Consider the following 25,895-nt stretch of genomic DNA (forward strand, 5'->3'; position numbering starts at 1 on the left):
GCATCCATGTTCATCAAGGATATTGGTCCGTAATTCTCTTTTTTGATGGGATCTTTGTCTGGTTTTGGGATCAAGGTAATGCTGGCCTCATAAAATGAGTTTGGAAGTTTCCCTTCCATTTCTATTTTTTGGAACAGTTTCAGGAGAATAGGTATTAATTCTTCTTGAAATGTCTGATAGAATTCCCCTGGGAAGCCATCTGGCCCTGGGCTTTTGTTTCTTGGGAGATTTTTGATGACTGTTTCAATTTCCTTAGTGGTTATAGGTCTGTTCAGGTTTTCTATTTCTTCCTGGTTCAATTTTGGTAGTTGATACATCTCTAGGAATGCACCCATTTCTTCCAGGTTATCTAATTTGCTGGCATAGAGTTGCTCATAATATGTTCTTATAATTATTTGTATTTCTTTGGTGTTGGTTGTGATCTCTCCTCTAAGAAATAATATTAAAGGGAGCTCCAGAGGTGCATACTTGAAGAACAGGCAAGAATTAAGAATCTGCTAATCATTGCTGGAAAACCACAAAGGGTTATGTAACTGATTGGGTAGATAATGAGTATTAGAGGGCCATTAAAGGGGCATTAAAGAAATTATCTGAAAATAATTTAAGATCTGTCTCTATCACTCCTCTAGTTAAAATCCTTCAGTGGCTCCCATGGTCTAAGATAAGGCTAGACTTTCTATGTTGCCTACAAACTGATCCTACCTTTCTGGATTCACCTTCCTCTCTCTGTTGCTCAAGAACATCAAGAAGCTTGTTCATATACATACCATACTGCTTATTGCCTCTTGGCCTTTGTTGATGCTGCCCCGTGCCTGAAATTCCCTACCTCCTACCCCTCACTTTCCTCTACTTAGTTTAGTTCTTATGTAGCACTAACTCAGCTTCACCTTTTCCAGAAAGCCCTTCCTGATTCTCCTGAGCTTAGGTCCTTTTTTTCTCTTTAAACCCAAGGAGTCCATTATTATCCCATTATTATTATTATTATTATTATTAGTAGTAGTAGTAGTAGTATGTATGGTTATGTGCTCTACTTGGCTATGAACAAATCAAAGCCAGAGTTTTACTGTACCCATAACAAGAACACAAGAGTCATATTTATATTGTGAGAGAGAAACAGACAACAGACACTTGGTTCTCACCTAAAAGAAGCTCACATTTGAGGGTAGAGATCAAAATATAATTATCTTTTACAAATAAAAAAATAGTTGCTTTGAAAATTTTAATTTTCACAAACTTATTTTTTAGAACTCCTAAATCTTATAAGAATACTTTTTTAAAGCACTTAAAGGTGAAAAAGGTGAATTATTTTCTAATATTAGAAGATATATGTCTTTAAAAAGGAGAGAGATGATTTTGATGATCTGAAGGGTATGTAGATTATGCCTCGGCACTTAATTCTTGAATGTTTTGTTACACAGTCTTTGAGTAATTTATGTGAAGTCTATTTACTGGTAAAAATTCAATTCAGAGGGGTGCCTTGGTGGCTTAGTTGGTTAAGCATCTGCCTTCGGCTTAGGTCATGATCTCAGGGTCCTGGGATGAGCCCTGCATGTCTGGCTCCCTGCTCAGCAGAAAGTCAGCTTCTCCCTCTTCCCCTGCCCACCCCACCACTTTTGCAAATTCTCTCTCTCAAATAAACAAAATCTAAAAAATTTCAATTCAGAAAATGTGGAATAGCACAGAAAATTGGTTTATATTTAAATGTAAATGGACATATGGTGAGAATTACCCTCTTTTTCATTACCTTGGAGTATTTTTCAAAAGGAAAATTTCACATTTTAGTATTCTCTTTTCACCTAGAGAGGTTAGTAACTCTGAAATGAAATACAGAGCATACACTGCACTCTCCTTAGTTGAAGCTCCTCTGTTACTCAGAGCCTTTTGTCCAAGGCATACACCCTTGCCTCAGCCAAACACCTGGTCTCTGTTCCTGGATCTTATGGAACAGAACAAAGCACCTAATGCAATATATGTATAAATGTTCTGTATTCGTCATGAGGATTTGAGAATGAAGCAAAATTATATTCTTGTGAAGTGACTGGTTTTAAATTCTGCCCTTTGGTGTTTGTTTATATTTATGCAATCATATTATATTGATCACAGGGTACAGGAGATACTGACTGTCATTTTAAAATTAAGAAGAACTTGGAAAATGCATCTATAAGCCTGGAATCCATGAAAAGCCCAGGATTGTTTGTTGGACTTCAGCCAGATGGACAGGCAAAACCAATTATTTATACTAAGAATGGGAATGTTTTCTTCTATCCACAGGTCATCAAATGTACGTTTACTTTGAGATACTTCCATTTTGGTTTGCTTTGTGATATTTTGTGCCTGATAATTTCATCACGTTTTTACTAAGCGTATCTCTGCTATTAGACTTTGTTGTTATTTTAGAAGCAGTGAAAAAGATTTTGAAGATAATTTATCCCAAAATTTCAGATGTTTATGTTATATATAGAGTTTTTACTATATTAAGCTCCTTTATAGTTTTAAAATTTGTTTGTGCATTGTATATGTGTGTGTACATGTGTGCATTTTGTTATTTAATGATATCTCCATATACACTGTGAGGGGATGGGACTATTAGAAATATTCTCAGTTTCATTGCTATTAATTTTTAATGTTCACAATATAAAATGAGATAGAAAAAAGATCATTTTAAATGAGATTTGAATTAAAATAGGATTTGGAAAAAAGTATAAGGATAGGACAGAAATGTGAATATTTTGAAACTGATTTCTCTCATATCTAAGATCAGATTCTCTAGCCAATTTTAGTGAGGGTCTGTAGACTATTTAAACAATTTAAGCTTAGAATGTATTTGCTTGAACACAAAGATTAATGAGGTAACTCCATTGTGTTCTTAAATTATCTGCAAATTTAGTTTGCTATCTAATTTTTGCCTGATGTAGTCCCATGGACTTTGGCTTAATCAAAATCTAGATGACTTTCTTAGTCAGTCTGACTCTTATTTAACTTCTCTTTGCTTATCAAAATCTACCTGTACTTTATATCTATAACATTATATCTATCTATCTATCTATCTATCTATCTATCTATCTATCTATCTACCTATCTATCTATCTATAATATCCTACTGATATCCTACTGAAGATAGTTTAAATAAGAGCTTGATTTAACATGATGATATATCTGGCCCTGTTCTTTATGCTATCTGCCTCTATTCCTTCTCAGCCGTTAGGTGCCATATTTAAAAATTTGCAAATTGTTGGATTAATACATCTTAACTTACTGCCATCCATATCACCACTCCCTCTACCCTCTGTTTTTCCAGAGTGACACACCTACTCAGCAAAGTGGGTATGCCATCTGTCTCTGGCACACAGCAGGGAAACAGATGACTTAAGAGCAGGAAGATACAGGGTGGAGTAGAAGAAAAAGCCATAAGAAATAGCTATCAGGGTACAACAACCATGCTGGAAAAGCACAGGAAGAAAGGAGAACTAATACAAAGGAAGGAGCAGTGAAGAAAAGATGAGAAAGCAGAGATAGCAATAATTAGAAAAAAAGATAAGTAGAAGAAAAAATAATTTGTGGCAATACATAAGAGACAAATAATAAAAGACCAGGTTTGTCAACCTTAGGTATTGGTACCAATAGAAAAGAAGTCATTCTTTTTTTTACAGGCATTAAAGAGCATGGATGATTTGAGTTTTCTTCTCTATTTACCAGCTGTATGATCTTAGTTAAGCCAACTAACATCAGAGAGCTTTGGTTTCTATGTCTTTGTAACCAGGGTAACAGTGATACCTGCCCTATCTCCCCAGCAGAGCTGGTGGGGATCAAGCAGGTAAATGTATATGAAAGTTCTTGTTTCAGTAATAATACCTAACATTTGTAGGCAGTTATTTTAAGCCAGACACTGAGAAACATGAGTTCTATCATTTAATCTCCCTTTGGAAAATAGGTAAATTACTTCTTATGGTCTTTTGAAAATTGACTTTTATTATTTGATAGTATGTTTAAAAAAATTGAATATCCCCTGTGATTGTGAATTAACTTTATTTTTTTTAAAGATTTTTATTTATTTATTCATGAGAGAGAGAGAGAGAGGCAGAGGGAGAAGCAGGCTCCCAAGGAGCAGGGAGCCCGATGCGGGACTCGATCCCAGGACCCCAGGATCATGACCTGAGCCGAAGGCAGACGCTTAACCATCTGAGCCACCCAGGCGCCCTGTGAATTAACTTTAAAAGCATATAGCCAGTAGGGATGAGACTAAGTCTTCTAATGCTAGATTGATAGATGTCTGTAATCTGTTCATATAATTTCTTTTCCCCTTTATCATTTTTATTAAATAAATAATGCATGAAATTGTGGAAAATTCTGAAAATATACTCATGTGGAAATCTGTCTAGAGATAAAAACTATTTGCATTTTGATGTATATTTTTTCACGACTTTTTTCTATGGAAGTGTGTGTTGTATATATTTATCTACCTTCTCTAGGTATACTAAAATTATATATATATATTTTTTTTAATTTTTATTTATTTGAGAGAGAGAGAGAGAGAGCACAAGCAGAGGGAGCAGCAGAGTGAGAGGGAGAAGCAGGCTCCCTAGTGAGCAAAAAGCCTGATGTGAGGCAGATGCTTAACTGACTGAGCCACTCAGGTGCTCCTAAAAGCATTATTTTTAACAAAATATAGGGCTTCAGTCCTATATATAAAAAACAATTTTATATGCTTTTTTACTTAAAACAAATGATTTTCATCAATACTCATAGATTTGTACCATATTTTCAAGTGAATTTTATTAATGCATTTACCACAAATTATTTAACCAATCCCTTAATGTTGGCTATTTTATTGTGTTTTTTTGGGGGGATGATCATTCATGTACATACATATTTTTACACTGAACTGAAATTTTGTCCTAGCATAAATTACCAGAGGTGAAAGTATTCCCTCAATTTCAATAACAATAGACTTCTTAAATCTGAATGTCCCATAGTGACTCTAGCAGTCTCAGAAATGAGAAGTATATTTTGGCACTAGTTGTTAATCCTGTGAGGAGTTGCCTAGAGGCTCCTATTTGTCCTGGCTACAGAGAGGTTCCTCTTGGCCTGACCTTGGGCTATCATTTATCAAATTGAGATCTTATAAATTGTCCTTATTAGATGCAAATTCCTGTGATCACCAAGCTGTTCCTATCTGGATTAACCCAGGAGGATAATCATGGAATTTTGTGTGTTAGGTTATGGAAGTTCCAAGTGAGTACTAGACATTCATTGCAAGTATCTCTTTCATTTAAAAAATGAATGGAAAGATTTTCAAACATACTATAAAGCTGTAGACCTCAGCTCTATAAAGATTGCTACCCCTGAAGGACTTATTCCAAAGGATTATAGACTTTCAAATTAAAAGGAAACTTAAAATTCTTAGCTCCATACCTTCTCACTGATTATTTTTAATCTGTAAAAATGACTACAACACCACTTTGCATTGATGTGATGTTTTAGCCCAGTATGTTATATATGGCTCATTATGTATCTTGTCATTGTATGAGATTTCAAGAGCCTGGATAGAGACATGGACAAGTGAGGGGTAAGATTCTGTCTCTCATGGATTCAGTGGGAAGAAGCAATTAATAGAATTAAAGGCAGAGAACCCATTTTGTAGGAAGTGGTATTAATATATATGAAGACACTTGTTGATACGGCCTTCAAGCAAGCCTTGGAACATTATTACAAGTTAGCTGATCTTTTGTGGCTGTGGTTGACATAGTCAGGGTTCAGGTTATCTTGAGGTAGTGTATTCTATATGTAACCTGTTAGTATTCTCAGAATCTTGGAAAAAGTTGACACTGAAAGTTTGCCTAGTAGTTTTCTCTCTCTCTGCTGTTGTAGACACCCAGATTGACCAAGAAGTTCTCATTGATATAGGGAACCTCATCACCAGTATCATAAATGCCAACATTTGTACAGAAGTAGACTGTTCCAAGAAATGTTAACCTAAAGGTATTATTGCTAAATATACTGAGGCAACTTCCTATTTTAATGCTGGAGATATTGCTTTGGAAATTTTATTGAAACATCACGAATCCTAGGATTTCTGAGGAAAGGTATGGAAGCACAATAAAAAAAACATTTATTCAAAATACACTTTCTAGTAATACTTCCCCATTTTCACAAGACATGTACCACGATGTTAAAGAAATCCTGTATACAGGATTTCCCTGGACTTTAATGAAAAGCGTAGCTGCAGAATTGGTTGCAACAACTCCTTTATGGGATTTATTTTGACTCTAGTTAGTCATTAGGCTGTGCACATTTCAACAAGAAGAAAGCACAAAGAATGGTTGCTGTACAAAGGCTCATGTTTGCTGTATTGATATGCACCATTGAAAATTCTGTTTTGTGTGGCTATTTGTCTTTACTTTTATCCACAATTTCTCTTACTTTTAAGGGTAGTACTGAATTTCCTGCCAGATCAGGTAAACAAAGGTGTAACAAAAGATTTAGAGAACAGTGTGAGATAATAGAAAATATATTGATATCTGCCACCCACCCCCTACTCTGGTTCCTGCACAGAACTCCTAAAACCCTTGTAAATTTCTAAGTGATAAGAGTATGACAAACATCTTTTGTTCTAATGAGGTGCCTCTGGGTGGGCCCCTGGAAAACCAAGCCATGATTCAAAGCTTGGTATTTTTAACTCTATCCCTCCATCCTTCACAGACAGGAGAAAAGCTTGGCATGGAGTTAAAAATTGATCATGCCTGTGAGTAAGCCTCCATAAAATCCCAATAGTATGGGGTTTGAGGAGCTTCCAGATCAGTGAACACATTTACATACTGGGAGGGTGAGGTACCCCAACTCAATGGGGACAGAAGTGCCTGCACTCAGGGCTCTCCTAGACCTCACGTTGTGTATCTTTTCATCTGACTATTATTGATATGCTTTGTCATATCCTTTAGTAAATTGGGAAACATAAGTATTTCCTTGAGTTCTGTGAGCTGCTCCAGCAAATTAACTGAACTTGAGGAGGGGTTGTAGGAATCTTCGATTTACAGCTGATTGGTCAGAAGCACAGTTAACAACCTGGACTTGGGATTAGCATCTGAAGAGAGGGATGGTCTTCTGGAACTGAGTCCTTAATCTGTGAGATCTGATGCTGTCTCCAGGTAGATAGCGTCAGAATTGAATTAAATTGTAGGACACCCAGCTGGTGTTGCAGAGCTCTTTGGTATGGCAAAATCTCCTACACATTTGGTGATTAGAAGGGTCAGAAGTGAAGTATTCTGTGTGAAAGCAAAGGAAACACAGGAAGAAAGAAAGAATAGGTTTTTCTAACTCAAATACATAAAAATTTCTTGCTAAAGTAGGACTTGTCTTTGAGCTTTCTGAACTTGCTGACACTCTCCTTCCAAACCTTTCCATTTAAAGTATGTGAAACTCTTGAACCAGATATGGAGCAGAAAACTAACAAATTATTGGGTCCTGTTATTTCTCGTAACAGTGGAAAATAAGTCACCAAAATGGATTTTCAGTAAGTTTGGAGTTCTTAGGAATTTGTATGATGTCTATGAGAACTTAACATCTTATAGGATGTTCAGTTGAGAGAATATAACCCAAACCCTTTTGAAGTTTGTCTGTAAATGTTGGCCTTTTGATGACTAGCATGGACTTTAAATGCTCCCGAGGCCCCTCCTGTATACTGAGTTACAAGCTATCTTGTGGCATTTGTTGAAACTTTCCTGATCATTGAGTACTAAACAGTAATGTTGGGTCTGTTATATCCCCAGTATGCAGTGCAGTGCCTGGCTCAGAGTAGATTTTTGAACAAATGAATGATGTAGCATAAAATGAGTGAGAGTTTATGCTAGGAATGTTTGGGTTTTATTTTCATGTGCTAGCAGTATGTTCCTAATTAAGTTAATTAACATCTTGAACCTCTGTTTTGTCATCTGTAAATGAGAATAAAAGCATGCATTACAGTAAGAACTTTTAGTGTGAGTATGTGAACCTTTTGAAATTGAGTAAACATATTTTGAGTAAATAAATTATGGGCAAATATACATAAGTGTGCAGCTGACGTGGGAAGAAGCTCATGACCTTTAGTTTTCAAAGGGAACAATGACTCAGGTGTTAAGGAATGCTATCTTAGAGAGTTTTGTGAAGAGCAGCAGAATGTTTACTTAAAAGTTATAGTAGTTCCCCAAATCACTTCATTGTTTTTAGAACCTTGTCTAACCAGAATACACACACACACACACACACACACACACACACACACACACGTAAATATATGTATGTATGATAGGTTGAGCCTGCCCTATACCAAGAACAACAAAAAATATCCCCTTTAAACTGTTGAGAGTTTTCAGTTGTTTGTATTTCAATACAGATATAGAGCAGCCTGGCTCTGTAGGTTTTTTTTAATTATTTTTTTATTATTATGTTATGTTATTCACCATACATTACATCATTAGTTTTTTTATTATGTTATGTTAATCACCATACATTACATCATCAGTTTTTGATGTAGTGTTCCATGATTCATTGTTTGGGAGTGTAACAAACAGTGTAACAGTGTAACAGTTACTGAGTGTAACACTCAGTGCTCCATGCAGTACATGCCCTCTTTAATACCCATCACCAGGTTTTTGTTTTGTTTTGTTTTAAACAACATTAACTTTTCTTCATAGTTTTCAGGAAGGTAGAGTTGAAATTGCCAGGCACCCTTAGCAATAAAGGGACTTGGATAGGGGAAGAGATCATTATAGGAAGAGCATAGTAAGGTTGCATTTCAGGAGACTTCAGTAGAGACCTTTCTGTGGGGAAGTTACCTGTTGTCCCCAAGCATGTACCCCTGAATCATGGCTCTGGCCTTAGACACACCTGCACTTGATATAAATATATATATATATATACACTGGTTGGTCTGGTAAGGCTCACAATCACATGGAGGTCACTGCTCTGCCCTGCCTGTGATGACCCAATCTTGTTGACTGGGTTCACACACCAAACAGCTAGAGGCTTAAAAGTGCAGCAGGGTAGAGAAGTAAGGGTATTTGACTCATAGGCTGAGACTAGACTACTCGTTATCCACATCCTGCTTAGGCCTCTTACTAGCTGGTATGCTTTGACAGCACTTGTATCAAATGTCCATTCTCTATAAAATGAGAATGAAAGATGTCTTACATCAGTGCTGGTGCGTGACTTACATGAGTTAATATATATAAAATGTTTATAATAGTGCCTGATACTCAGTAAGTGCTATACAAGTATTTGTGGCTATGATTATTAAAGAAGGGAAGAGTTTCTCATGGTGAATTTTTTTTCAGCAAGATTTTTTTAAGATTTTTTTTTTAAAGAACAGTTTGAGGTTCAAGAAAAATTGAGGGGAAGGTATAGAGATTTCCCATATATCTCCTGCCCCACAAGTGCATAAACTTCCCCATCAAAATTCCCCACCAGATGGTACATTTATTACAATTGATGAACCTACATTGACATATCATAATTATTCAGAGTTTGTAGGTAACATTTTGGTTCACTCAGTATTGCACATTCTATGGGTTTGGACAAATGTATAATGGCATATATCCATCAGTATGGTATCCAAAGAATATTTTAATTGACCTAAAAATCCTTACATTAATTGATTTTTGAATGTTGAGCCAGCCTCACATATCTGAGATAAATCCCACTTGGTCTTATTATATTAATCTTTTTATTGATTGTTGGATTCAACTTGCTAATATTTTGTTGAGGATCTTTCCATCTATGTTCATCAGAAGTATTGGTCTATAGTTTTTTTTCTTGTGATGTCTTTGTCTGGTTTTTGGTATTAGGACAATATTGACCTCATAGAATGAGTTAGGAAGTATTCCCTCTTTTTCTATCCTCTGAAAGAGATTGTAGAGAATTGGTATAATTTCTCCCTTAAATTTTTGGTGTAAAATTCACCAGTGAACCTGTTTGGGCCAAGTGCTTTCTGTTTTAGAAGATTATTTGATATTGATTCAGTTTCCTTAATAGATTTAAGACTATTCATTTTGTCTATTTCTTCTTGTGTGAGTTTTGGCAAATTGTATCTTTCAGGGAATTGGTCCATTTCATCTAGGTTATCAAATTTGAAAGCATAGAGTTGTTGATAGTATTCCTTTATATCCTTTTAATGTCCATAGGATCTGTAATGATGTCCTCTCTTTCATTTCTAATGTTCATAATTTATGTTCTTTCATCTTTTTTTTTCTTAGTTAGCCTGATTAGAGACTTATTAATTTTATTGATCTTTTCAAAGAATCAGATTTTGGTACACTGATTTTTTTTCTATTGAATTCCTGTTTTCAGTTTCATTAGTTTCTGCTTTAATTCATCATGGTGTATCTTTCATAACTTAAACAGAGTTGCTAGATCCCTGGGGAGACATCTTCTCATTCCCTCTTTTAATAACTTTGGACAAATAATTTAACTTCTCTGTGACTTGGTTTCTTTATCTACAATTTGGTTAAAATTTGGTTTAATAGTGTCTTAAGAATTTATAATAAAAGTCATTGTTCCTACTACCATTTAGCTGAATTAGCTTGTGCAGCAAAACCTCTAAACCTCTTTATTCTCTTATTCATGAATCTACATTCACAGTACTATGAACCCTGTATGCAGGAGAAAGTGTGAGATCTGACTGCATGTGCTTACACAATCAGTTATTATACTGAGCCCATGGAGAAGGTTCTCAATGGATTATTTGGAAGCTCTATTTATTCCCATTGTTCCAGATAATAAGTCCACCCTTATAATTCCATGTAATATCAACACAATGTGCTTGTTATTATTTGAAGAATGTTGGATCAATATAACTAGTGACTTTCCATTAACTTTAATGCACTGTTTCTTTTTTAGAGCATTTAGGTAACAGTGAACATATCTAAGTTTTATAAGTATCATAACTGAGACTTAAAATTATGCTTAAAGTTTGCCTCCTCTTGCTTGAATTCCAGCCCAGTTTTATGGTATTAGCCACCTTCTGTATACAAACCATGAGGTTCAGGTATCAGTAAATAATGCAGAACTGAAGGTATGGTTTAGAAGTACATTTTTATTACAATAAGAGGAATTTCTTTCAGGTTGAAGTCTTGTGGAAGTTTTTATTAAAGTATGTTTAGAAAATTCATTTCCACTTCATACTAGTCTGCTAAGATCATTCAAGTTTCAAAACATAAATGAAATACTGTCATATACCCAATTCATCAGATCCTGAATATGTACATTATGATCTTATGTAGAAAAGTATGACAAAATACATTTCAGATAAGAGAATAGATTTTATGGATTTAGATATTTGTTTCATACAGCATGGCACATTACTATTGTGTTTAGCTTATCTTACTTTTTAAATACCTGGTATTCAATAAACCAACAGTTTTTTAAAAGTTCACTTTTTGTAGTTATAGCCTTTCTGTCTGGCTGATCTTGGTACTACTAAACTTTTGGATACAATGAGACACTATCTGAAGTGAACAAAGTAATCATTCAATTCCAGCTGGATATTTCTGTTTCTTTCACCTTCATCACAGGTTTTATTTTATATTGTGTTTGATAAATCTTCAAATTCCTTTTTAAATTGTGAAAGTGAGGCAAAGAAAGTACACTGGGAAGAGTTACTCCAGTTCAGAGTAGGCTCTGAATCCATTGGATGACCATTTTGTACCTGGATTTTGGACCTCCAGCTGTGACCCACATGGCTCAAAGGCCAAGATGGTCAGTGTTCTATATAAAAGGATAGGAACATCTGGGATGACCTTTCCAGAAAATATCTTCCAGGTCCTAAATTTCCTACTATTAAGACAACTGTTGTGTTTATAAACATATATTGACATTCATTTTTCAGGATGAGGTAGAATCTTGAAAAGCCAGTGTGGGAGGATAGAGAGATAAGAAATGCTTGTTCCCATTTTACAGTCTGCTTAGGCTGACTCTGTTGTGCAGCCCATTCTGCACTTGTGTATGTTATAGAACTCATCAGTATATACCAGAGGGAATTGTTTGTGTGTTCTATCTCTGGGCTGTAACCTCATCAATGTCAAAACCATGTGTTGTGCATTGATTTATTCTTATGTTTATGGCAGTGCCTGGGAAAGAGTTTATTTTCTCTCTGTAAATCCTGGATTTCTATATTATTTGTAAATAATGTAGTCCCTAAACTATGGGTCCCTTAATGGATTATAAGAAAATGGATGCTGAATTATATTTAGGAATCTTTTTTATTCTTTCCTCTTTAAGTGTTCATTTACCCTCAGTGGACATATTTCTAGTTATTTCTGATCTTTTTAATATTTTAAAGTTCCTTTATTAGTGTCAATCTCCAGTGTCTAAGCATTGCATTGTAGATAACCCATATGGAAAAATTTATGTTTTACAGAGTTTGGTGTTTAAAAGATTATTTTTGTCTGAAATTATATAGCATCAAATAATTATAAGGAGATATATACGACAATATGATCACGGGCGGTTCTTTGGACACCAGTGTTGTATAGTCATTGCCATCACTCTATATGATTAAGTGTTGCTGATTTCTGTTAACCATACTTATGAGATCATTATGCCTTCTCATGCCAACATATATTTTATGGGTCATCTTAAATTATTGACTGTAATTATGGCATTAAGAAGTTGCTGCTATTATTTATTATTGTATAAAATCAGACAACTATATAATTTTTTTTGTTGCTGATGAGGTTTCTAACTATGGCTGAACTCTAAGAATGAAACATAAACAACTTAAACTATGAAATCCTAAACACAAATAGCATTCATGAGCTATAAAATTAGAATCATTACTGAGGTAGGCTGGAGATATCTATTCCTGAACAAAATACCAAAACACTTGCTTCTAAATAAAAGGCAGAAAAATAGCTAATGTTTTCTTCATTTATATGTATATGTATATTTATTTGATTTTCATATTTCAGTAAGGTAACATTAAGTGTTGTTTGAGTGATGTTTTAGTCAGTTTCCCCTTCCAAGAAAGGCAAAGTACCAGATTATCAAAGGAGTTTCTGCTTAGAATCTATAAGAAAAACATCTTGAATAAGTTATTTGATTCATACTGTGGTGTTAAATTATTGCTTGGATTTACAAAGTAGTGAATATATTTTATAGGAATATCATTCATGCACAGCCTGCTGCTAAGAATAAAAAGTCATTTTCTGCTAACTGTAATGCAGAGTGAAAAGATTTGACTAGGCATTGAAATGGAGACAATAGCAAAACTTAAACTTGCATAGCTGAACATATGGTGAGTTTTCTGAGAAGAAACAAGTGATTTTGGGAGGATTGCATCTTTTAAAATCTTAATTTCAGTTGGCAGAGAAAACCCAATGGGTATGTCAGCAACAGCCAGCCAAGAGGAGGAAAAAATCCATGAGTCAAAAAACCAGCAAGAAACACTACCAGAATCTGAGGCCAAGTGTTCCTTACTTTCTTCAGCTGCAAGTAAGCAACGGTCTCCCACCCCCTTCTTTGGTTTGTCTGCACTGCTTCTTTGTGACCACCTCAGGAGGAACATCAAATTATTTTTAAAATATAGGGTATATTATTCCCCCATGAATTTGCTTTTAAGCCGTTACCTTGCTTTTTTATGCTTTGGTTTTATATTGCAAAGAATACATGTATAGGGGTGCCTGGGTGGCTTAGTCGGTTGAGCATCCAACTCTTGATTTCAGCTCAGGTCATGATCTCAGGGTCGTGAGATTGAGCCCTTTGAGGGGCTCTGCGCTCAACAGGGAGTCTGCTTAAGATTCTTTCCCTCTGTCCCTCCCCCTCCCCATGCTCATGTGCTTGCTCTCTCTCTTAAATAAAAAAGTAAATCTTTACCAAAAAAACACATATATATTAAAATGTGTTTATTTCTTTACCTTGAATTCAATGACTCTACAACAATGACTTGGTAAGAAGAAATTATTAAATTATAACATCATATTTGTACTATCATATACAAAATATTTTATGAATGTATTTTATGAATAACAGCAAATTCTCACCAAAGTCTAAGTAACAACAAAAAATAATCTGTTTCTCTGATGCAGAAACTAAGGCATGAATAAAGTACTGTAGGCCTCAGAGGTTTGTATTTTTAGTTTCTATCTCTTAGTTTGTTTGATCGTTTTTGTGTTCTTAAATGTATTACTTTCTGGGAAGTATGAATGATATCTAACAAATTCTGTGCATCAGAATCTAGTAATCTTTGGGTAAAATGAAATATTGGACCACTGTCTCTGGACCACTTTTGAAAAAAAAACCCATTTTGAGAGACAGATAAATTATAATATTACCTTTTAAAAAGTGCTTTTTGAAAATTAGTAATTGGGTATGCTCTCTTTTCTTTCAGATAGTAACAGAAAATAGATGTGTCTTGCTGACAACCTTATGATACTATCACATCAACCAGAGGGAAGAGAAATTAGCCTTTTGATTCTTGCTGCATTGGACCAGGCCCAGTTTTATATTTCCATGGAACAGTGTGACAAATCACACTGCATGAGGAACATGTGCTTAGTTAAAATTTTTCACAGAAGAAAAACTCAATCTTGTGTCAGGAAGTAATGGCACCTAAATCTGGGATGGCCACCTCAAGTAAAATTTGACTTGGTTGAAAGTAACATACTAGCTGAAATTCCTAGAAATAGATAGTTTTTTATGAGTAACAAAATGCTGAAGAGGAAATCTTCTATATATCCTATGAATATTTGTCTGTTCTGGTAAAAACATCTTAAAAATGTTACCATTGTTAAACGTTTTTACATTTAAGGTGTACCATACATTGATTTAATATATTTATATATTGTGCTATGCAATATATATGCAACAGTGCACCTCTATCACATCACATAATTATCTTTCTTTTGTAATGGGAATAATTGAGATCTAGTCTCTTAGCAAGTTTGATGTTTATAATACAAAATTGTCACCTATAATCACTCTACTGTACATTAGATCTTTAGGTCTTATTTACCTACTAGTTGCAAGTTTGTACCCTTAAACATCTCTTCTAATCTGACCCCTGACCTTCAAGCCCTTGTAACCACCATTTTTCTTTCTGTTTTTATAAGTTTAGCTTTTTTTAGATTCCACATATAAGTGATATAGTATTTGTCTTTGTCTGACTTATCGCGCTTAACATAATTTTCTCAAGGTCCATCCATGTTGTTGCAAATGATGGGATTTCCTTCTTTCTCATGTCTTTCACATCTTCTTTATCTATTCATCTGTTGATGGGCACCTAGATTGTTTCCATATCTTGGGTACAATGAATAATGCGCAGTAAACATGGAAGTGCATATATTCTTCAATATCCTGTTTTCATTTCCTTTGGATACATACTGAGAAGCGGAGTGGTGAATAATATGGTAGTCCTATTTTTAATTTTTTGACGAATCTCCGTACTGTTTGCCATAGTGGTGCTAACAATTTAAACATTCCCACCAACAGTGCACAAGTGTTCCCTTTTCTCCATATCCTCGCCAACACTCATCTCTTGTCTTCTTGTTGATAGCTATTCTCACTGGTATGAGGTGATATCTCATTGTCTTGATTTGCACTTTCCTGATGATTAGTGATATTGAGCATCTTTTTATGTAACTGTTGGCATTTGGGTATCTTTTCTGGAAGAAATGTCTATTTATTCTTTCCCTTTTGTAATCAGATTGTTTTTCTGTTATTGAGTTATATCAGTTCTTTATATGTTTTGGATTTTAACCCCATTTTTTATATCATTGTGAAGTTTTTAAGGATTGGAAAGTATAAATTTTAGAATGAAGCTGGAAAGAAAAATGATAAAATTAGGCCTCATGATAAATATAAACCTTTTCAAATCATTCTTTCATGTAATTATCAAATACAGTGATGGGCAAAATGGACTTGGTCTCTGACTTCTTGAAGTTTACACTCTAGTGAGCCAGATAAATATTAATCACACAAAAATAAAAGGTTAAAAACTGATAAATGAGATGTGGGAAACATTCAGGAAAATGCTAGACAAAAATAAAATTTGTTATTCATTCATTATAAAAAGACTTGTAAGTCCTTTGTTTTTTGTTTTAAGTTTTTATTTAAATTCTAGTTAGTTAATATACAGTATAATATCAGGTTCAGGTGTACAATATATTGATTCAACATGTCCATATGACACCTGGTGCTCATCATAACAAGTGCACTCCTCTGATAAAGGGTTAGTATCCAAAGTATATAAATAACTTATAAAACTCAACACCCCCAAAATAAATAATACAATTAAAAAATGGGCAGAAGACATGAATAGACACTTTTCCAAAGAAGACATGCAGATGGCCAACAGACACATGAAAAGATGCTCAACATCATTCATCACCAGGGAAATACAAATTGAGCTACAATGAGATATAACCTCATACCTTGTCAGAATGGCTAAAATTAACAAGTCAGGAATCGACAGATGTTGACAAGGATGCAGAGAAAGAGGAACCCTCTTACACTGTTGGTAGGAATGCAAATTGGGGCAGCCACTCTGGCAAACAGTATGGAAGTTTCTCAAAAAGTTAAAAATAGAGCTACCCTGTGATCCAGCAATTACACTACTAGTCATTTACTCAAAGGATACAAAAATACAAATTCGAAGGGGCACATGAACACCAATATTTATAGTAGCATTATCAATAGCCAAACTATGGGAAGAACCCGTGTCTGTTGACTGATGAATGGTTAAAGATGTGGTATATATATAAGGTGTATATACACACACACACACACACACACACACACACACACACACATATATATATATAATGGAATATTACTCAGCCATAAAAAAGAATGAAACCTTTTCATTTGCAATTACATGGGTGGAGCTAGAGAGTATTATGCTAAGTGAAATAAGTCAGTTAGAGAAAGACAAATACTGTATAATTGCACCCATATATGGAATTTAAGAAATAAATGAGTAAAGGAAAAAACAGAGAGAGAGGCAAACCAAAAATAGACTTTTAACTATAGAGAACAAATTGATGATTACCAGAATGGAGGTGGTGGTGGGATGGGTTAAATATGTGTAGGTCCTTTGTTGTAGTTAATGGTTATATAGTAGAAATGGAGAGTGGGCCAAGAACAGAGAAAAGGGAAACTGAGCTTAATTTGTTAATGAGCTGTTTAAATCACTGACATAACACAGACTTTGTACTTGGACATGGAATCCTGGAAATTCAGTTGATAAAGATTTCCTAAGGCAAATGCCATCTACAAAATCTCCATGATTTGTTTAAATGTTGCCTTCTATGTAGTAGAAATGGCTTTTATACATCCATGACTTTAGATGGGAAAAAATATCTTCACATATGAATATTACCTAGAATGTTCCCATTCATTACTCAGGAATTAGATCATGACTCTCCTTAATTGTCTTCTACCTCTCTAGCATCTGCAGTAGTTAAAAGTTGTTTCTTGTCAGAAATACCTTCCTCTTGGTTTTGCAATTTAGCTGTCATGCTAGATAGATTTGGGTTACATTAGCCATTCATATTAAAATATGTTAGTTGAAAAATACTTTAGAGAAGTTATCTCGTATTTTTAAAAATGTCAAAAACAACTCTCAGTTCCTGAGATTATGTTTGTCAGTCTACTTTCAGGATAGGGCAAGATATATATATTTGGGGGATTAGGTATTACAGATAAAATAAACCTGTTCTCTGTATTCAAAACTCTTGTTTATTAAAAAAGGTGGATGTTTTCTTGTTAAGGGACAAAAACTGCATATACAATAAATAGTGCTTTGTTAGTAGTAAATAGAGGTATAGGGTCATTCTATTCACAAGCTCTTCCTTTAGGGCTAAGTTGAATTTTAATATTAGTTTTGTTAGGGAACTGGGGTTTGAGAAAGAAATTCTACTTTTTACAAAAATAGAATAGAATAATGGATTTCAATGTGCCCACTTGCCCAGCTTCAACAACTATCAACATATGACTAATTTTTTTTTTTAAGATTTATTTATTTTAGAGAGAGAGCATGAGATAGAGGGGCAGAGGGAGAAGGAGAGAGAATCTGAAGCAGATTCTATGCTGAGCATGGAGCCCAGCACGGGGTTCAGTCGCACAACCCTGAGGTCACAACCCAAGCCGAAACCAAGGGTAGGCTGCTTAACCTTAACTGTGCCACCCAGGCTCCCCTGTGACTTCTTATTTTTATGAATGAGAAAACCAAGGCCCGGGAAGATGAATGTGGTTGAAGTCTCACCTCTAGATGGAGAGGAACATGCTCTGTCCACAAGAATTTGAGTATTGCAGTGTGGCAGCCATACTAGTCCTTAATCTGCTGGTGGTGTCTCACTGCTGTTACTAGGCAAGGCTGTGCCAAAGTCTCAGCCATAGCATATACTTTCTTTAAACTTATTTAGATGCCAACACTTTAAAAGCAAACAAAAAAATATTTGGGCAAAGAAAATGTGAAATCTGTAATTTAATAGCTGTAAATAATCCATTGTATAGATGTTCTATACCATATTTACCTACTCTTTTACTATTGGGTATTTTTTCAAAAAATTTTTAGGTATAACTTGCAATGGACATGCATCTGTATTTTGTATTGTTTCTTTAGAATAGTTCTTATCAATAGAATTACCAGGTAATGGCTTATATTAATTGTTCTTCCTTTTGTGATCTTAGTGTTTGTTTTTTTAATATTAAAAAATAGCATTCAACATCCAGACAGAAGTATAGGTTTATTCTTTTGTGCTCATGCTATTGTAGTAAGTTATAATGTAGAGGTAGTGTACGTTTTCATTTATTTTCATCCTATAGAATGAGGATTTGAAGGGACTTTTGACCTGGCAAAAGCAATGTAGAACTTTACATGATGGATGCAGAAACAAGCCATGCCATTGTAAGTAATCCTAATCAGTTGAAAGTACTTGTCTGTGTTGAGCAGAAGACCTACCCCTCATAAACTCTTTTGAGCCATAAAAAGTCAATAGCTAAGTGAAAATAAGTCAATCAGAGAAAGGCAATTATCATATGATCTCACTGATATGTGGAATTTGAGGAACAAGGCAGAGGATCATGGAGGAAGAGAGGAAAAAATGAAACTGGACTAAACCAGAGAGGGAGACAAACCATAAGAGACTCTTAATCTCAGGAAACAATCTGAGGGTTGTTGGAGTGGAGGGGCGTGGGAGGGATGGGGTGGCTGGGTGATGGACACTGGGGAGGGTATGTGCTATGGTGAGCGTTGTGAATTGTGTAAGACTGATGAATCACAGACCTGTATCTCTGAAACAAATAATACACTATTTGTTAATTAAAAAAAAGTCAACAGCCTGTTGTATAAAATAAACCTTGATGTTTCTTCTGAGTATATTCTCATTTCTTCTTAGTATATTCTTCTTATATATAAATATACTAAAAAGTGGATTCTTAGTATTTCTTTTTAGTATATCCTCTTCTATTTGAGATACATTTTTAAACTTTTAAAAAAAGATTTTATTTATTTATTTGAGAGAGTGAGTGAGAGAGTGAGAGAGAGACACAGAGAGAAGGAGCAGGGGAAGGGGCAGAGGGAGAGGGAAAAGCAGACTCCCCACTGAGCAGGGAGCTGGATGTGGGGCTTGATCCTGGGACTCCAGGATCATGACCCAAGCCGAAGGCAGACGCTTAACCAACTGAGCCACCCAGGCACTTCTGAAATACATTTTTTAATAGTTCCTCCTAATATATGTTCTCTAAATTCTTGACCTTTATGAATATTTCTTTTAAAGTGCGATTTTCCAAGTAGGAGCCTATCTTTTCATATAGTCTGAACAGTTAGAATAATGATATTCCTTTAATGTGGACTCCATGCATCTGTTAATATGGTCTTGGCTTGGAGTACATGTTGTAGGCATTGTTATTGCACTCTTGGTATATATTAAGATCATTAAGATGTTGTATTCAGACCCTTTCACTGAAAAATATATAACTGATTTTTTGAATCAAAATGCAGACCTTTACTTTGATACCGTTAGTTTTTATCTTCTTGATACCAGTCCAACATTCTAACATGTTGAAAGAGTTTTGATTATTTGATCTTGTTTTCTGTTAGCTCTCCCCACCAGCTTTGTGCTTCCTGTGCTTTGTATAAGTGCCCATGATACCTTAAATCAAGAAACTGATAAGTTTGTGAATAAAACAAGACTATTTATGTTAATTTTGTAGAAATAGATATTTTTACATTGAAAGATGCCTATAGAGAGATTGCTTAACATTTTTTTCTAGATGATTTTGGGGTTAAATAATAGCCATTTTTAGATACCATGCATCAAATATTGATGGACATTTGTTTTCAATTTCTGCTTTACATTTAATTCTCAAACACTGTCTTGAAAGTACACAAAAGTTTACACCATTTGTCTTTTTATGCCCACGCTCTCTGATGGTGATTCATGCTTTTAGTGGACCTCAACTTTGATCAATTCATGAACCATTAGAATTAGCTAATTTGTTATTTATTTCTGTGAGTAATTTTTTCTTCCTCTAGAGCTTCAAAAGGCCAGCAGTACAATGGTAGCTTAGCTTATTTTTTTCTTTTGGCTGAGTCAACCTAGGTGGTACTTAATTAAAATGTTCTTTTACCCATATAAAGCACATTTTTAGTCGTCTGAATATATTTTAGGTACTGTAAATTTTATTCAGGGAGACCCTGAGTCTGTTGATTAATCCAGAGTCGCCATCAAATATTCTCCCAGCTTGGAATATTTTAAACCTCTAGTCAACAATAGCAACTTCTTTTATGGTTCTCAAATGGATACATTTATGGTCTGAGACTAATGGACTTTGGTTTATTTCCAAAAGATCAGGGCACTAGATGGAATTCATATTTAATTGATGGCAGCGCAAACTTTGATACATTATTCTATATTATGGATTATAGCATATTCAGTCATCAATTTTCATAACATGAATGCACACCAGTGATGTGCCATGTTTGTGCAATGTGTTGTCTGTGAAAATGTTAGAGAATGAAGAAGAGGTTTTAGAAACCATTAAGTTGGGCCGCTTGGGTGGCTCAGTCCTTAAGCATCTGCCTTCGGCTCAGGTCATGATCCCAGGGTCCTGGGATCGAGCCCCACTCGGCGGGGAGTGGGCCCTCTCTCACTGTGTCTCTCTCTGTCAAATAAATAAATAAATAAATAAATCTTTAATAAAAAAAAAGAAACCATTAAATTGTTTTCAGATTAAATCAGACAAACTACAAACATGCACACATGTGCATGCTTGTATGTGTACTTGCGTATGGACATTAAAAAGCTAAAACCAAGTAAAGTTTGTCTATTGGCTGTTCCAGGCTTTGTTTGTTCACTATTCAGTGTTCATTGTTTGTCCACTGGCCTTCCTGCCTTAGTCCTCCCTGCTACATATAGTGTACCCTGTTTCACACAGATCTTTCTAATACTCAGATCGTATCACTGTTGTACTTGAGAATCTTGACTGGCTCCTTATTGCCTGCACAAGGGTGTGCCGACTCCCTTCCAACTTGCCCAGTGCTTTTCATGAACTCACTGTTTCTCCTTTTCTCCCATAATATCTCATGTGATGTCATGTTCAACTACTTATCACCATACGCAGCTCTTCATTATGCCTGATATTTAAAACCTTTGTACACACTGGGTATGCTGTTCCTTCTATCTGGAATGCCCTTCCCTTCCTCTTTCTGCAAAATTCTGATTCATCCTTTTGCCTTCCTCTGTGAAGCCTTTCCTGCCCACCCCTCCACAGTTAATCACTCCTTATTCTGCTACATTTGAACTTTCTAGTATTTCTTTTGTTGTCTATGAATGTGTCTGCATGTTTGAAATCCAAATTTACATGTCTGTATTCCCTACCAAGTGTTGTGTATCTCTGAGATGAGACTCTCATTTATTTTGTTTACCTTTCAAACTTAACCTGGGCCATTAATTTTTAGAGAGCAATGAACCTGACACAGTGCCCAGGAAATAATAGGAACTAAATAAAATTTTCTTGAATTGAATAAAAATGGTCCTTTTAGATGACTCAGATATTCATAAGATATTGAGTAAATTATTAGCATCCTAAACAGTTTATCCTCCTAACCTAGATCGCTAATTACTCTCTGACACTCATAGATATGCTATAATGTTTTCATCATTAGAGATCTGATTGCCCTCTTGTCTGAAAAAATTCCAGTGTGTTTGTGAGGTTCCTGATCATGCTTGACTAGAAACATCAGGTAGGGCATTTAGGTGTTCACCTACATTATTTGAGTCTTGAAAATCAGATTGTCTCATAACATTTTGTTGGACCCATTTTTGTGCTCATTTCCAGGTCAGCTACCTTTGATATTATATCCAGCATGGCATGGGATTCAAACCTAATTTGCTCAAGTTGGACATCTCCTTCTTCTTTGCTACTGCCTGTGTAACTCTGGGCCAAATATTTAACCTCCAAGTCCCAGTTTGTCCACTTGTTGAGGAGGGGACAGTATCTCATAGAGCTAGTGTGAGGATTGAGTAAGGTTAACATGACAATAAAATCAAGTTTTTAGGACAGTGCTTAGCTCAGAATAAAATGTGTCCTGGTGAGCTGTGTTTAGATACACCCACCCAGCTTGGAGTACAGAGGCTTTGGAGTTAGACATTCTATCATTTTACTTATTATACGATTTGGGCATAGTATTTAACCTCTGCCTCTTTTCCTCATCTTAAAATGGGTATCATAACTTGATTACCTCATGGAGTGAGAAACAAATATGAAGCATCCAACATAGAGCCTAGTTTGTAGTAGGAGCTTAATAAATGGTATTATCATTACAACTGAAGGAAAAATGGCTGCTGTTACAATGACAGGAACTGCCCAAAAAAGTAAAGAGGTGGCAACTTTAAAAAGTGAAGCCCACTTCTTTCTCAGTATTTACAATTTTTGGTATGATTTTTATTTTAAAATTTGTTAATTATAGCAGGAAATAATTACAGTAGACCCTCTTTATCTGCAGGGGATATGTTCCAAGACCTGCAGCAATGCCTGAAACCACAGGTAGTACCAAACCCTTCACACGAGATTTTTTGCTATACGTACATACCTATGATGACAACTTTAACCTATAACTTAGGTACGGTAAGAGATTAATAATAATAAGATAGAATAGTTATAAAAAATAATTATAGAATTTTATAAAAAATACTATAAAAAATAATAAAGTTACGTGAATGTTGTCTCTCTCTCTCTCTCTGAAAATCTCTTATTGTACTGTACTCACCATACTCACCCTTCTTCTCGGGATGATGTGAGGTGATAGAATTCCTATGTGATGAGATCAAGTGAGGTCAGTGACATAGGCTTTGTGACCTAGTGTTAGGCCATATTGACCATATGACCAGACATCTGCTTTCTTTTTCTTTTAAAAGCTTTTATTTATTTATTTGACAGAGAGAGAGAGAGAGGGAGCGAGAGCGCACAAGCAGGGGTAGCAGCAGGCAGAGGCAGAGGGAGAAGCAGGCTCCCCGCAGAGCAGGGGAGCCTGATGTGGGACTCGATCCCAGGACCCTGGGATCACGGCCTGAGCCTAAGGCAGTCGCTTAACCAACTGAGCCACCCAGGTGCCCCAGACATCTACTTTCTGACTTTAGTTAACCGCAGGTAACAGAAGCCATGGGAAAGCAGAACTACAGATGATGGGGACTGCTGAAGTTATTTGCTGGGTTTGTTGTCATCATCGTTGATGCTGTGTTGATAAGATCCTAGATGCTGCCTTGGGTTGCCTATAGTTTCAAACCACAGAATTAAAGGTAGGAAGAGCCAAAGAAGTCATGGTGTCAAGGAACTTTTAACCATTTGTCATAAGAAAATTGATTTCATTACCTAAGTCTGGGATGTTTCCAAATGGAAATTTCAGCTAAGAATTAGTCCAGATAACAGTGCAGAATAGCTTGGGAAAGGCTGTCAGCACTGCCTGCTGCAGCATCTTCTTAGATGAGGCAACAGGTTAAAGAGAGTGGAAAGAAGACAGCAATTGCAGTTGGGGACGTCACTTCATAAGCCTCTCTTTACAAACGTGGAGTGGCCATCTGGGAGCTGCTGGCTGATAGGAGCTATCGCAAAGTCCCTGTCCTCACAGCCTAACCTGCTCTAAGCACCTCAGAAACCATTTGCATTTGTGAAATTCTACCTTTAGCTTTAAATCCTTTCCTTGCCTTCTCCAATAGTTTTTTTTTTCAGAAATATCAGAAAAATTTCCTCTCACCTCAGTTTGCCATTTTTACATCTCATTTGAAAATGTTTTAATTCCACTTTTTTTTGGTTACTTTAAACTCTAGTAGTCCTGTTTAAAAATCAATAAGCCAGGCAGGCAACTTTATGAAGAATTTATGGAGACAGAACTGCAAATTCTAGCTCACATCCATGTTGGAGTGTTGAGGACAAGTGAAAGATTGCCAGGTGTTTCAGATGCTTATTGTTCTAATTTAATTTACTTCAGTAGTTCACTTTCAGTTGACCAGAACCTTGCTGTGAGGAGACAAGCACAAATTAACTCCCTGGAGTTGTAGCAGTTCAGTGCTTCCCTGTCCTGCCCCTCCCTTCCTCTGTTTTGATGTCCTTGGGCTCCATGTGACAAAGGATTCTGTCAGCCTGATGTTGCATCTGATCTGCCACTAATGTCTTTTTTTCCTCCATCGAAGAAATCAGACTTCCCAAAGCAGTAAGACTCTTCTCTCAGAAGATGAATGGAAGGCGTTAGTGCTGATGGAGAATACAGGGACTCAAGCCAATGTCACACTCTGGGTGTTTGGAGATGAAGGGGTCGCTGGACCAATAAGTCTTAGCAAGGACAGCCAAGAGCGGCTTTTCCTTCCAAGACAGGAGGATGAGTTTTGGGCAAACAATATTGGCTATAATATTGTTTTTTGAACATCCCAAATTTATTTCTGTAATACAGAAGGGTGTGGCTGTGGCTGTGTGTGTGTGTGTGTGTGTGTGTGTGTGTGTGTGTGTGTAGGAAAGGGTGTGTCCTGTATAAAATAATCTGGTCTGCTAAAATCCCCATAAGTTATCCTAATGCCTATTGTAATCATCACAGGAAACGGTGTTTTTATTCACATATCTTATATAAGCAAAGAAAGCTGTGGAAGAAAATTGCTTTCTTTAAAGGCAATTAGTTTTAGGCCATTGGTTTGAAACTGGCCCCATAAACCATCAACCTCAACTCAAATTATCACCAGATTATAAGCCATTTAGAAATTCTTCTGGTAATGAAAACCCTTCTTTTGTATTCTTGCATATACAAGTATCTGAGCTGTTGCTCAGCGGAGCAGTATGAGTGTGAGATCATTTTCTTGGCATCTTCAGACGCCATATTTTGAAGCTCTGCCTATGCCCATTCGAATATCTCTCTTCTTAGCATCAGAGAACACTGGGATGATTTATTTTGAGTATCACTGGTTGCCTCTCCTAGTCCCTCAGGGCTTTGGACAAATTTCAATTAGGACAATTACATTCCACTTCACTAATTCACCCTCAGCCCCACAGAGTGCACTGTTAAACAGCAGTTGTTCTTCTTGGAGAATAGTTGTTTTGTAGGCTGCATAGAGAATAGTGAATGATTGAGGCCATCTCAAGTCACCAGGAATTCTGCCAAGGCCGTTTGAGGTCTCAGTACCTAGCAAACACTAATCCCAAAGTGGTTTCCACATTAAACCTGTAGCGAAGAAAAGCAGTCATGCAGTCATGAAGGAGCATGTTGGCTCAATGCATGGGCAGTCATACCTTATACAACATACGCATTTCAAAAGATTATTTGAAGACGATTGTTTAGAACTCAGAGGCTTGTATGGTTTGATCCTTAGGCTACCCCACAAAAGTCTATTATTACCCATAATATACCTGTGGCATGTGTATGTATGTTTGGACAAATCCTG

At 35.8% G+C, this 25,895-nt stretch overlaps 1 protein-coding gene across 1 annotated transcript in view; it reads left to right on the forward strand.

Moving 5' to 3' along the window:
• The window catches only part of LOC141372876 (uncharacterized), a 109,264-nt gene extending 93,271 nt beyond the window's left edge, over positions 1–15,993 (forward strand). The window contains exons 11-13 of the mRNA XM_073893464.1: positions 2,104–2,281; positions 13,330–13,461; positions 14,357–15,993. Of these exons, the coding sequence (XP_073749565.1) occupies positions 2,104–2,281; positions 13,330–13,461; positions 14,357–14,373 (327 nt within the window). The 3' untranslated portion in view covers positions 14,374–15,993. The remainder of the gene's footprint in view (positions 1–2,103; positions 2,282–13,329; positions 13,462–14,356) is intronic.
• Positions 15,994–25,895: the final 9,902 nt, after the last annotated feature.

This window comes from Callorhinus ursinus, unplaced genomic scaffold (genome assembly GCF_003265705.2).
Source record: "Callorhinus ursinus isolate GAN/ISIS: 27379988/994484 unplaced genomic scaffold, GSC_fseal_2.0 scaffold5, whole genome shotgun sequence".
In the NCBI taxonomy this organism is placed as follows: domain Eukaryota; kingdom Metazoa; phylum Chordata; class Mammalia; order Carnivora; family Otariidae; genus Callorhinus; species Callorhinus ursinus.